Genomic DNA, 15,594 nt, shown 5'->3' with positions numbered 1-15,594 from the left:
CTAGAAAAGATAAATGTATGATGGAACAAGGGACTTAAGCAGCTTGTCCCAATACCTACTATTAGTAAAAAGGAAGTCAGTAATTCAAATACATTAACTAAATACTTGTTTGGTAAAGTAGACAGGGGAAAGAACGGTAAAATGCAGAATTCCTTCTTTGAAACAGTGTTCAAGATAAAAAGCACCTGACAAAAATTAGTATTTTGTTTCTGAGAATATAAGTTTCTGCCCTTTTAGATTGCAGCACCTACATATTTTTTAAAAAATTATTTTTTCCTTTGCTCCTTTTGCTTACCCCTATATTCACATTTTGTATTTATAGCAAATTCAGTTTTATTCACCATACTCCTTCTGTAAGATAGGGTATACGCTGCAGACCTCAGCCATAATAGATCTACTTGTCTGTAGTATGATGATATAGTATCTCCAACTGGTGGAAATGCAGCAAATAATTAAAATTAAGTATTTTCTAGAGCTATTCATATTGGTAAGAACTTCTGTGGTAGGAACAAACAATTTTGATGAGTTAGGGATGAATAAATTATGGCCCCAAAGATGGGTATAGATACAGTATCAAATAATTTCTCAACTTATTCCTTCTGTAAGAACTTTTTTTTGAGGAGTAGTAAATCTCATAAATTCCAAATCACATGCATTAACATCCCAGCTGATGGTAGGATTACTCTTTCCCTCACCCCTTCTGTAACTCATAGTCAGTTTGTTACCTTTAGTTTACCAAAACTTTTGCATTTGAGAGATATTTTATTTTTCTCAATCTTATGGCACTGCTGTGATATTGTATATAATTATACTGTGCTATGTAAGTAAGACACAATAACAGTCTTCAACTTTTTGTATATTGTGCTATTACTCTCATCTAATTTAAAAAAAAAACAAACAAAAAAACACCTTAAGTGCAACAGGAAACACATAAAGGAGAAAAGGAGATCTGACATCTCTCAACACAAAACAAAAAGCTTTTTAAAAATACTGAATCCACTTTCTGCCCTTCATTCACTACTCCATTTTCCTTTCATCAGTAATCTCTGCTGAAAAAAACTCTTAATTTTTCCTTTACGCATAAAGTTAATTTCACAGGGCACAAGAAATACAAAAGCCATCTACCTTAAGTGCACACAAAACAGGTATATGTAAAATTTGGTGATCTCCATCCAAATGTGACTACCTACCTACTTAGACACTTAAATATTTGAGAACTTATTTTAAAATTTAAAAATATAAAATACACAGACATGAAAGTCCCTCTCAAATGATGGTTTAACAGTGCCTCAGAATAGGCACTATTATACGAGGTGAATGCAAAAGACCAGAAAGTTCTTCCACAATATGCAAAGAAAGGAAAAACAAATCTTAGTATGACATTGAATATTCATGTTTTCTTAAGAGAATTGGTGTAAAAATTGTTTATAGTTCTTACTGGAAGGCTCTTATGCATCAGGATTAATGCAATTTGAAAGTGTAGGCAGCTTTTTCAGATCCAAAGAAATCTAATAGATCAAGAAGAGAGAGGGTCCCTTGGGAACCAAAGTGTTGGCAAGTCTAGGGGTAAAAAAAAAAAAAAAAAAGTGTCACCCAATGCAAGGAATGTTGCTGTACTGTTGGGAGTTCTGCCTTCACATGTGGTCAGGATCCAGAATCCCAGTTATTCTTGTTCTCTTGAGAACCAGTAAGTCATTGACCAGTGACCTAACCATTTATCTTGTCTCCAGGATAAAAGCTAAGTTGCAACCTTTCCAACATTCATTTTTAAGAACAAACCCGAAATGGCTGGGCTAGACATGCCTTGTGAAATCTAGGGTAAGTAACTGAAGAAATGCATTGCCAGGACAACATTTTCTTGTTAATGTCTTATCTAATAAAAGGCATGTGAATTATCTTGCTAGCAATCCTGTTAATAGATAGGATTCCCAAACAGGTGGTGAAGATGAAAATAAAGAATTGCAGATTGTGGTTTGATTCCTTGTTTAAAACACAGAAAGTAGACATGTTACCATAAATGGTTTTTGTAGGGATGATGAACTGAGAAAGAACTCACAGCATCCCTTAGTAAAATTAATCTTATTTTTCTTGAAAGTCCATCAGAAATAAAAACTTAAGAAAAAATGTGGCCTTCTCCTGTTGCTTTAATAAACATTCACTTTGAAAATTAATGAAAGGAACTTCTTACTGCTACACAGATGGATGAAAGAGTAGACAGAAGAGATGAGACTCAGTTTTTTATAGGAGGAAGATGGTGCTTGTTGCACTATTTTAATAATCTGTCCACAACAAGTGGCTACATGATCTAAGACAAGAGAACTAGACAATTCTAAAGGAAAGACAAAGTACTGTCTGGGAGAAATCAAGCAAAGCATATTGAGGTAAGAACAGTTGGAAAGAAATATCTGCCCGTGAAATAATAACCACGTACCTTAGCTTTTTCAGTAATCTCCTCCCTTCCTCTATATTTTAAATGTTTAGAAATGATGAAGTTATAAAAATTTTAAATTACCATGTGAAATGTCTTTACACTATAGAAATGTCTCATGGTGAGGAGCCTTGAACAGCTGCGATTGTCACAGTGTAATTGGCAGATCCATTTGAATAAAGTAAGTATCAAAAGCCATCAAGTCAAAACTGAAATTTCTAAAGTTCTAAACTTCTACTATGTTTTGGTAAGAGCAAATAATGAAATGAACTGTCCCTTTAGTAGATAACCCTCAGCTCCTTGTTTCAGGTATCAGATTTTTCCTAGCAAACTTTGGTAGAGACAGAAAAAAAAAAAAAACAAAACAAAACCTAAAGCAATTACTTTCTTGAACACAAAATAAAGAAGTGATCAGCCAAAACAGTACCAAAAACTTTGCACCACTTTAGTTGCTCTGAGTTTCAGCACTACTGCCAGCTAATGCTCCAAGCTAAATTTAATGTCTATATTCAAAACTTCATGATGTGTACACCACATCCAATTTCTAGTAGATTCATCATTCCCCTTTCTTTAATGAAATGTGATCATTTCACTGTTTATTTTAAGCAGACAGTAAGTCACAAGAGTAATCATCATGACTGAGATACTAAGAAAACAGGGGCAAAAAAGTCCCAATAACAGTTACTGAAAAAGAAAAACTAATTCTACCATAAACCAAATGAATACTCTATAACTTTTAAATACTGTTCTGGAGTCATTTCAAAATATGAAAACTTCCACTTGACTATGAGTGTGTTATCAACAGTAAAGATTTGACCATCATTCTTTTGAAGCTTTCTAATTCTTGTTAATGAAGAGAAAAAATAGAAAACTGAAGTCCTACAATATCAAAACCTTTAAATACTCACTTTTAATAATTAAAACAGTTCAATTATTTTTAAACTTTGCTTGTGATTTCAAAGGTACACATTTACATTTTCTGAGGACCAGGAAATGACTATGCTACCGGGAGAGTGCCCCCCCCCCCCCTTATAAGCAGAATTAAATTATATTACTTATAGATCTACTGAAAGCGGAATTTATTATGGTCTTGTCTAAATTTTTCTCCCCCAAGTTTACCTAAAAAAAAAATTTGACCACTCATCATGACTTATCTGCAAAGTATAATTAGACATGTTTTAGGTATCAGAACCTGAAACAATCTATATTAACAGTTGAAGATGAAAGCTAAACTGTCCTTAGTTATGTTCAGACTCACCCTTTCCTTCTGTTCCTCCATCTAATTATGAAATCTAATGTACAATAAAACTGTCCATGAGGTTCTTGACTCCATCTTTGTATTTTTAACCTAAAAATCCAATCTTAAAACAACTTGTACCAACTGATGTTGCACCCATTTTCCTCTTCTCATACAATAAAATCAATTTTTGTAAATGAAGAAATAACACTAGCAATAAATAAGCAATAAATATGTGGAACATCACCTTATTTCTTTGAGTCATTCAGAAATAAACTCTGATACAAACCACATGCACAGATTCCAATCTTTTAAGAATGTAGTTTCAAGAGTATATAAAATTTATTTTAACTGTTACCACCACTTATCAGCCATCAAGGCTAAAAAAACAGATTCTTGAACTCCAAAGGGCTGTTTCTGGAGGATATTGCTGCAACCAAACTTTAAGTTCAGAACACAGAAATACTAGGCCACCATTTAAGAATATCTATTTACACTGTCACTTGAATTTAGGCAACTCATTAAACAAAAACACAATCCCCTACCTCCAACCTGCCAAGCATATCACATTAAGACTTATCCTCCTCTGTTTTTCAGGACTTAAGCAAAAACCCCCCAGAATTTTGAAGTATCTAAGTAACCACAGAAACATAAAGTGCTTGGTACCCATCAGAGGAACTACCAGTAAGACTAAATTTACGTTTCCAGGTTAAAAAATGTGAATGGTACAGGCCGAGACTTTTTTCTGCTTGTTTTTTGTGGTTTTGACATTTTGCAATTAATGTCCAAACTCAAAATCTGACTGATCTAAAGTCCAGCTAAGACGACCGTTTTCTCACTGACTTCAACATACTCTCAATTCCATCCTGTGTCTGCTATATGAAACATGCCAGAACAACAAATGACTGCTTCTGGGCTTACTAATGGTTTTTCTGCACTTGGCTTCATCTTCTTGCCATAAATCAAGTTCCAAGTGACAGTAGCTTTTTGCAAAAAAATCCCTGGCAACTTTTCAGACTCTCAATTCGCTTTCCTTGAAAGTCATTTCACTGCAGGTATAATGAAGAGGATTCCCCAGATAGTCTTCTTCCTTATCTATACAGCCAAACCCAAAATAAATCTCTGTGTGAACATTAAGATAGAGGTTGTCTATACAGATTTGTTTATCTTAGGAGCTGGGCTGATAATGCCATTTAAGACAAGATGATATATTTTATGAAAATAAATTACAGGCCTAGTGAAAACATGGCAGTGCAACGGCTGAAACAATGGAGTATGTGGGAGATAATATGAGTTTTTGAGCTTGGTACTAAGTTAGAAGCATTGAATTTCAAATGATTAAATAGAAAATGTACTTCATAACTGTCATTCACAGCAGTGATCATAAAAAATGGATTTCTTTACAAGGATATTCACAGTAATGATGAACAGTTCTTAGCCAAGTTAGATGGGATACAAAAATATAACTACTGTTTCAGGACAAATTTCTGTTTGAAAGGCAGGGAATATGAATGAGCACATAAAGAACAAGACTATTTTATGTTCAGATAAAAACTTACATTGATTGAAAATTAAGGGAATTGTGAAGCTAACATGTTTAGCATTCTCTTTTAAGTGATCTTTTTTAACAACAGAATGGGAATAGAACGGAATGGGAACAGAACCGAATGGGAATAGAACCGAATGGGAATAATTTCAGTTGGAAGGGACCTACAATGATGAAACTGCTTCAACACTTCAGGGCTGACCTAAACTTAAAGCAAACTATTAAGGACATTGTTTGAAATGCCTCTTAAACACTGACAGGCTTGGAGCATTGACCACCACTCCAGAAAGTCTGTTCCACCCTCAGTAAAGAGAGTTTCCTAATGTCCAGTCAGAACCTCCCCTGCAGCATCTTTGAACAATTCCCACACATCCTATCCCTGGATCCCAGGGAGAAGAGTTCAGCACCTACCTCTCCAGCCACTCTATGGCCACTCCTTTCCCAATTTAGACTTCTGTCTGGCATTACGCTGCCCCACATGCAGAATCTGGCACTTGGACTTGTTAAGCTTCATCCCATTAATCAGTACTCAAAGCTCCAATCTACCTAGATCTGTCTTCAAGGTCTCTTGTCCCTCAAGAGACTCAACAGGGCCTCCCACTTTGATATCATCAGCAAACTTGCTAATGGTGCATTCAAATCCTGTCTCCAGATGATTGATAAATACATTGAACAGGTCTGGTGCTAGAATTGAGCCCTGAGGAACACCGCTGGTGACCGGCCACCAGCCAGATTTAGCCCCATTCACTATACCCCTTTGAGCCCTGCCCTCAGCCAGTTCTTCACCCAGCACATCAGGTGCCTGCTCATTTCACAGTTGGACAACTTCTTCAGAAGGATGCTGTGAGGAACAGTATCAAAAGCCTTATTAAAATTCTGAAAAACTACATCCACTGCCTTCACTTAATTCATAGGCCAATGACCTTATCATAGAAGGATATCAAATTAGTTAAACAGGACATTCCCTTTGTGAACCATGCTGACTGTGCCTGATAATTGCATTGTTCTTGAAATATCCTTCAGTAGTATCCAGTATGGACTTCTCCATAACTTTTCCAGGTTCTGAGGTTAGATTAACAGGTCTGTAGTTTTCTGGGTCTTCCCTCATGCCTTTCTTGTAAACTGGAATAAGAGCAGCTAGCTTCTAGTCACCAGGGACCTCCCTTGACTCAAATACCTTTGGTAGATGATTGAGACATGTCCTGCTGTAACAGTAAGAACAAAAATTCAGATGATAGCAATAATTCAGATAGGCACTGATAAGGCAATAGCTCCTGAAATATGTCAATACAATGAAAGACCACAGTGTCATTAGAAAAGACTCAGGTGCATTGATAGTCCTAATGAAACACCCGTCTCTAATCAGTGATTTTTTTACTGTATTTGACTGAAAAACTTACTGAAATGCTTCCACTGGAAAAATTACCTCATTATTCTGTTTTGCTGCATATTAAGCATGCACTAACACTGTATGTCACAAGTCGCATTCAATATAAACAACAGTACTAAAACGCTACTATTACTATCTAACAATTTACATCACAGTAGATTCTTTGTAGCAGTTTTACAGGAAATCATTTTAATGGAAAAATTTAAATCATGGTGGAATTAAATCACAATTTTGCACACGATTTATCCGTTTGTAAGTGAAGACAAATTCCAGTTGCTACTGAACTAGTGAGTGCTAACTTTATTAATGCATCTTTGCTACAAAGATAAATGGAACAGCAGTAAGTCAGCTGCAGAACTTCATGTCATTTACAGCAAGCACTGAAATACCTGAAGTGTTATATATCATAACAGGATTTTATACCCTGCTTAAGCCTTAGAGTATTCATAAAAGTTTCTCCCTCCCCACTGAGCCACTTAAATCAGAGTTCTTTTAACCTCCTACCACATTAATGCAATGAAACCTCCTTTGCTATGTTGCATCAGTTAAAAGTAATTGTTTCAGAATTGTTTTATTACTAGTCCTAATAATGAAAATATTTTTGCTTTGGCTAGTCCCATTGAATATCATCTTCCTTTTAATGATTATATGCTTCACAAAAAATATTTTAAATACTTTTGCATTGTGTTCTTCTTTTTAGTTTTTGCTTCCTGTGTTAAATCTTTGAAAACTTTACAATCACAGGAATAAATACTATTTTATGACCTACTGCCAGGCTAAGCAAGCTGAAATATTACATAAATTTATTTAGTTTCTGAATTACTTTTTCAGATATATGTGAAAAAGCATTCTAACCAGGTTTTTTTTCTGTATTTGAAGATTAGCATTTATTACATTAAAATGGATTTAATTTTACTGTCACTTCAGTACACTAGGGTCAAACATCCTACATTTCAGCAAACATTTCTGCCATCCTAGTGGTGCACTGGGTAAGACAAGCATTCTCAGAAACCACTAGCCTGGAAAGCTGAAGACAGACCTACTACATGACTGTCTTTTTCTAATAATTGCATTGTTTTTTTATGCAATATTAGGCATCTCATATGAATATATGCTGTCATAACAATTAAATTGAAAGTATCAAGCTGCTTGTATATGTATATATACATATATATGAAACTATCAAGCTGCTTATACATATATATAAAGATTCTTTACAGATATGCTGACATTGTCAGGGATTGAGCAACTAGTCATCGTTATCATCCTCTCAAACAGATAAACTCTAGAATGACACTACTTTTTTTTTAATCAATATGACATATTGACATGAAAGAAATCCCTAGAATTCTACTGTCAATTTTATTTTGATATTGTGCAGTAATGACAATTACATTGCTACTTAACATCATAAGAGTTTGTTAAGTGAGTGGACATACAGATATAATACAGATAATTGCATGCAGAACTGAGGCCACAGATTACAATAACAGGAAACATGGCATTAGATTAATTGCATTGGCTTTCATTAAGGCATTGGCTTCAATTGAGACAATGACTCAACACTGAAAACTTGCGTGTTAAACCCCGATACTGAACCAACAGCTCTCTATAGAAGGCCAAGTGCCTTAAATGCATGTATAACAACTAACCTCAGGAAAAGTGATTGCATTCTAAAAATTCTTGGTGTAAGAAAAAATATTTTGTACTTACTTTTTTCAATCAATTCAACGAGACAAATGGCCCACCATTTTACAAACAGAATAAAATAAAAATTGCAAATCTGAATGACAGTTTTATTGAAATTTAATTACTTTCCATCCAGACAGAAACTGGAAACAGCTTTATATCTATGTACATAGACACATAGCGCAGCAAAATATCAAAATTAAAGCACAGAATTATAAAAAAAACCTATCCTTATTAAGAACAGCTAGTTGTACACAGTTAATGCTCTGCTTTTTCTTGTAAAGATTATTCGTAATTGGTATCTGTGTGCTGCTTGTATCTAGGTCAGTCTTTGAGGAACTAGATCAAAACGGTAACCTATTGTATATAGCAGGTCATGGCTCTTCAGAATTAGAAAAAATCATTTTAATCCTGTGTTGGCATCATCTGATACTGGTTCTGCAAGGACAGATTGGCAGAAGAAATATTCCTCCTCCCCCTACTAATTCCTTTTTCATTGTTCTTGTCACTAGTTTCTGACAGATTTCTGATGATTTGGGAATGACCGTCTGTGAACAAGGACTGAATCATCATAGGTATCAATTAACGGGAAAAAAAAATTATAAAACAAGCATGTTTTAAAATTGTTCTGCTCAGGACAGCTTAGTTTGCATTCTCCAAGTGGGCAGCATATACTGACTCTTGTTATCAAAAATGCCTATAACACTATATGCAGTCATTAGATACTAGAACGGGAATACCCAAATGGGGATCATGCTAAAATTAGTCACTGAGCTGTTGTCTGAAAGTATTTAACAGGTGTAAATTCTTAGCCAAAACTGGCCAGTGAAGAATTCTTTCAAGCTAAATAGAACTGCTCTGTTTTTGTCCAGTATTATTTCAGTTCGTCTTCTTAGATCACAACTGTCAGACATCTATCTATTAACTAGCACAAGTTTCTTTTCTTTCATAGATATATAAGAACACATATGATACATCCTAGTCAGTTTACAGATTTCAAGCCCAGGTTTATCTCTTAGGGCCATTCACACTGCCCTATAAATATCAGGCATAAATAATTTTCTACTACTGCTAATATTTCAAAAACTGAAATTGATCCTACGCATATGTACAAATGTGAATCTGAACTGGGTAGTTTTATAGCATCGTACATAAAACAGAAACTTGGCTGGATGAAATCAGTGACATATGAAATTCAGTGAGAAACAGAAGGAAGAAAAATAAATCTTTACAAAGACATAATGGTAGCTGGTCTTACTAGTTGACAGAAATAAAATTTTCTCCATGTACGTTCATTAAGAAAATACAACCAACCAATCAATCATGTTTAAAGAATCTGTAGGACAAAAAAGATTTGAAAGAACTTCATGAGTAAAAAAAAAATGTCTGTAAAGAAGAAAGTTAGGACAGATTTCTCAAAAAAATCTGATGACTATCAATAACTTCTTAAAGACACCATAAAAGGTCTTATAAATTAAGCAGCATACTCTTGATTTTTCAAAGTAACAAATTTCTGAAGGTCTTTACTACAGAAATTTATATTGACAAAGAAATTTGGGATTGCTGTTTCATTAATTTATTTTAAGTGACTTTTCTACTTTCTGGAAGAAGATTTCTAGTGTATAGCTTTGCATTTATAATGACTGTAGCACATTCTTTACAATAAAATGATGTGCAAGATAAGGGAAAATATGGACTTTCCAAACTATAAAAAAAGTGTAACCAAAATATTCACTGATTGAGGAGAAAAATACATTTGATAAAATTTGTAACTAGGGACATGAGTGGAAATATAAAAAAGTATTAACTATAAAAAACATGAGGTGAAGCACTTGCCAGAAACTTCTTACAATATTTACAGCAGTTACTACATCATTTTCATAACATTTATAATTACTAAAACCATATCTTTTTAAGGAACTACACAAAAGTCAACAATAGATAACTGAAATCAGTAAGATCAAATATATACACCTAGAAGTTGAACACAATAGTCTGCATCATATCTTTACAGTAATATACCCTTATATGTTTAGTGAATGTTACAGAATTTAGAAGTTGCATTATTTTCTAAACCATTAACATTAGTAACCATGTATATGCCTGTACTATAAAGAAACTTAAAACGCACAGTAACTTAGAAGTCAGGCATGAAAAATGGGAATTATTCTTTCATATCCTGTTCTGGCTAGTGGTTAAAACCCACCACCCCATCTTTATAAAGATCAATAATTCATTAGGTGTTTCAAATTATACTGCATGGAAGGCAAATCTTTTATTTGCCCAACATACATACCCACAGAAAATATTTCAAAATAGTTTCTAGTATTACAGCTAAATATTTCTAATGATGTACTACTTTGTAAGCCATTTCAAGCAATCTGCATGCCATTCTATAACCGCCTATAAGGGTTTTTTTAGCTTAAGTTGTACTGTCTACCTCTCCTTTTGTTTCACTATTTCACAAAATCCTTTTGTGTGACTGTCAAGCAGCTGTGTTCTGTTCCTTAATCTTCCTTGCACAGCTCCCCAGGAGAGACTTTACAACATAAACTGCAAAGTACCATTTTCACAGCGGGAACAACAGTGTTCCTCTTCAGAAAGAGGCATAATAAAAATAGGACTGTAATGAACATGCTAATTCTGGTCACAAGGTTCTACACATAGCATAATCACTGAAAGTTCAGGAAGTTTTGGGGAAAGATACTCCTTCAGCTCTTCAGAAGTCTTCTGATGCAATATTGAGATAGATAAATGTCTTTCCAGTGCATGAAGTTCTCGCAAAGATATTTTCTTGCTTTCCTTTTTTCTATCCATTCAACTTTCGAAAGCCTATTCTACTAGCAGCCAGCCCCCTGGCAATAATCACTGTGACTATACAGCAAACAGTTAAGTCAGATAAACACGGGTATACATCGTTTATACAGCTCCAGCTGGAACGCTGCAAATTTCTCCTACCGTGCAGCTAATACCCAGAATATGTACAGTCCTTCCTCTCATTCGTCTAGAAATGAGAGACATCCCACAGCACATTTTCCAACATTATAGCCGTGCCACTCCATTTGTCTAATTTCCATGCCCACAAAGATAGCTGTCCCAGATGACAGATTACTTCAAAGTAGTTTCTTCTCATTTCAGTACTATCGGGTACAGTGAAAATACAGAAAGGCACTTCTATTATCATTGCATCTATTGCTAGCAGCAGAAACCAAAAATGTAGCATCTTGGATTCATCATCTGTTTTTTGGTTGGGGTTTTGTTTTTTTAAAGTGTGGAAATGTTCTGCACTTCTGAGAGTCTAATAAAAATCAGCTCAATTATCTCAGTCTCAATCTCTGTGTTCAACAATGGACACAGAAACACTGTTTAGTAAATATTTAACTTTCTGTTTTATGCAGCAATGACTGTTTGACATTAAATCAATCAGTTTCTAAAAAGCATAAAAAGGAATAACTGCCCTAGGCACTTCCCATAGATATTTTACTTTGATTCTTTAATCCTTATACAGTGCTTGTGCTATGAAGATGCTATATATCAATATTTGTATAATGCACAGTATGATCAGCAATAATAGAGAAAACTGTGGGATGAGAAAACAAACTGCCTTCTACTTAAGTGCCCTTACTTCCCAGGCAGGAAAGAAAACAAAGCAAATAGCAGAGATTGTAGAATGTTGCTCTGCTGGACCTTCTCCATCCTTGATTAAAAGCTGCACTCTGCTGTAATCATAAACCTTCTCAGCAGACAGATGAAGCTGAGTTTCTTGAGGTCCTTATTGTCTTCATAGAACTTTATCAAGGAATAATAATCAAAAAATAACTTAAAATTAAAATCAGGATACCTTAAAATTAATAGCATGAAACTGTTGCTGATTTCTCTACTAGAGGAGGCACCTCATCTCCACCTTCCTGAACAATTCATATACTGGCATATGACACCAGAATACTTGTTCTATAGCCATGAAAAATGGCTTTTATCTACCATTTGCAAGACTAAAAAACAGAGTTAGGCAGCTTTAACATGAAGTGAATGGACAATAAAAGGAAAGCTATTCTGTCACTGGTATCTGCGGAGTATGGGAATATCCTACACTTTATTGTCTTTTGTTGCCTATTGAACACTGATAATTTTAAATTAAAGGATCAAAGTACTGTTCTACTCATATGGCTCTCAGAACAAATTTTCAGAAGAAAAAGTTCAAAAATAAATAACATTGATTCCTCTTGTCTGGAAGGAGTCTTCCAGACTTCTCCTTACAAGACTCGTTTCCCTTCAAATTCAGCATTTTCATGTGGGTGAATCTGTCCTGGAAAGCAGCAGCCTCCTTTATATACAGATAATCAAAAAAAAAGCACTTTCCATTTATATCAGACATTCACTCTTGGTTCAGACTGTAACAATATTCAGCGTAGCAAGTAAAAGTTTAGCTTAGAACATTTCCTGATTTACTCTGGTAACAGAAAACAGCGCCAATACTTTGTCTCTGCTAAGGCCTTGAAATGTTATCATCTGTAGATGCCTTTTCTGCCCTTTTTCTTTCTCGCATTGTGAAGTTTCAACACCCAGAAGCTAAAGACTTTGTTTATATTCATAGTTCTTAGACCCAAGTACTACAGATTAGTCATAGTAACAACCTAACAGAAGACGGTAAAAACCTCTAGTGCATAGAACTAATGTTACTCTATACTGCCACAGATAGAAAAAGAGAAGTTTGGCTCTAAAAATATGAATATATTGGCAACAATGTTGTTTTGTGCTGTGCAAATTATTTGTAGCAGCTAAACTGGAATTAGTGAGACAAACAAACAAAAATAAATATAGGTAGATAGTTCAACTCCTGGGAACATCCTAATTTCACCAATGTCCCATATTAGGGTTGCAATACTTGTAGGTTGAATTGTGGGCAAACTCTGACTTCCTCCCCAGGGTGCCCTCTTGCAAGAGGCACAAATATCAAGTTGGGTCTGTGACAGGAACATTACAGAAAGATCTGAAGAACTTGGAATATGGAAGTTATGTGTGTATATTCTGCAAGCCAGTTTCACAGACATGCCTCAGGCATGAGTAAAGCCTAAGCGGACCGCAGATCCAACTCACTCCATTCTGTTTTGCATTTGATTATGTCTGTTAATTCTTATTCACAACTATCATATATATTTATTCCTAGAGCAGCTGTGTGAGGCACAGAGGCACTCTTTCCCATAAAGGCACAATCAGATGGAGTGTTTTCCGCAAGGCTACTATTGTAGACTCTACAAGATCAAGATTTGTATAAGTGTGCAAAATAAAAGATTGTAATAGATATACTTATCTTCCAGGCTAATACCCCTAGCGCTGAACTATCCTTTGTCTTGCAAAGCAACATACCAAGTCATTACAGCACTTTAAAATTTTAGCACTGCCAAAATTTCCTTACAATGCCCTGTCACTCTGAATGGTCCTTGTTTTCTCTGATGTTACCCCTTTATCTAAATTTACAGTCCCAGTATAATCACAAGTTCTCTTATGTTACCAGTTTCAGGTAAAATCCATAAATCTATTTGTGGGGCCAAACTACATTGCAGCAGTTGCAAAAGCCACACACATCATGGCTGGAAACTACATATAGTATTTCATATTTTAATTAGACAATAAATTTTAATTAAAATTTAAAATTTAAATTAAATTGTAACTTCATAAATAATAACATACACTCTTTGTTCATCAGGAATTTGTATATGCATGGCTTTTAAAACAGGATCTCATGCTAATGTTTGAAGAAACATTGAGCTATTTAAGTAAGAAATACGCAGCAGAGCCACATATAGTTCTTACAAGAAATTGATTAGATAATATATATATAGTGTTGTTAGTTGTCTCCAACTGTAATCCCAGGACTGTTAAAAGAATATAGAAACAAATATTTTATTTTTCTTTTTTTGAATAAAAATCCAACTTCAGAGAAAAATAAAAGAAACCTCCTTGTCACCCTACATTTATTGGGATAGAAGGATTAAAAAAATTAAAAAAAACATTTTAGAAATTTTTTTCTAAATTCTTTAAAGTTGACTAATCATCTTTAATTCCTACCAACAGGACCCTAGTAGTTAATTCTGCCAAGCAAGTAATGCCATGTGGTATCACAAGGCAGTAATCTTCAGTCATAAAAGCAACCCTGCAAACTGAAGAGTGTAATATTTCATGATATGTCTCCAAATTCAGTTTCCATTCATCTCCAGGTGACAGAATGAAACATTCAGGTCATTTGACTACTACTCTTTACTCCTCTGACTATTATCTAGACAATAGACTTGGCAGTACATCCATATCCTCATCCCTGAAGGATAGTAGAAAAAAAAGGTTTTTTGCCTTTACTGTCTTCAAAAACTTCTTGCCAAAGTAAGAATACAATTCAGGTAACGTATATTTGAAATGGAAGACTTCCCCTTTTTTATGTGTTATATCTTGGGGGGAAAATCTGGCAGCAGCTTAACCTCATCTGAAAAAAACATTTATGCAACTTTTCAACATCCCTGTTAAATGGGCAAATTTCTGTGTAAATGCTGATCACACAAAGCTAAACTACCCAGGGCAGCACTAAAATTTAAATCTAATGCATTCATAAAGCATAGGTTTTTGATTAGTAATTGATAAAATACCTGTTGTGCATGGGACTCCTGTTTCACTTATTTCTTCTTTTCTTCACTCCAATCTGTCATACCCCACATACTCAGATTAATATTTTATGGTCAAAAACCATAAACACAGTATTCAAGTATTATGTGAAAAACTTTATATTTAACAGCATCAGGACTATAATGACGCCAAATTGAAAAAAAAACCAAAAACCCAACCAACATCTTGTACTTAACTTTCCTGGAGAGAAACTTCTCTTTACAACAACACAGCACTGTTAACTCTATGAATTAAATTAGTTATGTTTAGAAAGAACTTACCTCGCAAAACAGTGAGCCTCGTGGACACACTTATTTCACCAACACTATTGGAAGCCACACATTCATAAATAGCTTCATCTCGTGGTGTGCGCAGCGGTTGTATTCTGAGAACTGATCCAGATCCATCATCAAACTCTATTACCTATAGAAGGAAACAAAAGCTGTCACAGATGTGGTTAAAAATGCCTATACCTCAGTTAATCTGTTCACGAAGAGTGAGTGACCTGTTTGTATTCATGTCATCAAAGCCAGGTTAGCTTTTCAAATATATGTACCAGGACAAATTCCACACGGATGGAAAAATGTTTAAGTGGCAATGTCTTGTAACATATGTTGCTGCTCAGTGGGTATACTGTGGCCGCTCTAAGA

The 15,594-nt window shown here is 34.7% G+C and overlaps 1 protein-coding gene across 18 annotated transcripts in view; it reads right to left on the bottom strand.

Annotated features, from left to right (window-relative positions):
• PTPRD (protein tyrosine phosphatase receptor type D) overlaps positions 1-15,594 on the bottom strand; it is a 384,409-nt gene that overhangs the window by 201,740 nt on the left and 167,075 nt on the right. For all 18 annotated transcript variants that reach the window (XM_074932640.1, XM_074932629.1, XM_074932631.1 and 15 more), the window contains exon 4: positions 15,226-15,367. In XM_074932640.1, coding sequence (XP_074788741.1) covers positions 15,226-15,367 — 142 coding nt within the window. The remainder of the gene's footprint in view (positions 1-15,225; positions 15,368-15,594) is intronic.

The sequence above is a fragment of the Athene noctua genome, chromosome Z (assembly GCF_965140245.1).
Source record: "Athene noctua chromosome Z, bAthNoc1.hap1.1, whole genome shotgun sequence".
NCBI classification, from domain to species: Eukaryota; Metazoa; Chordata; class Aves; order Strigiformes; family Strigidae; genus Athene; species Athene noctua.
Note: the sequence above shows the minus strand (reverse complement) of the source record. Positions and strands in the feature narration are given on the sequence as shown.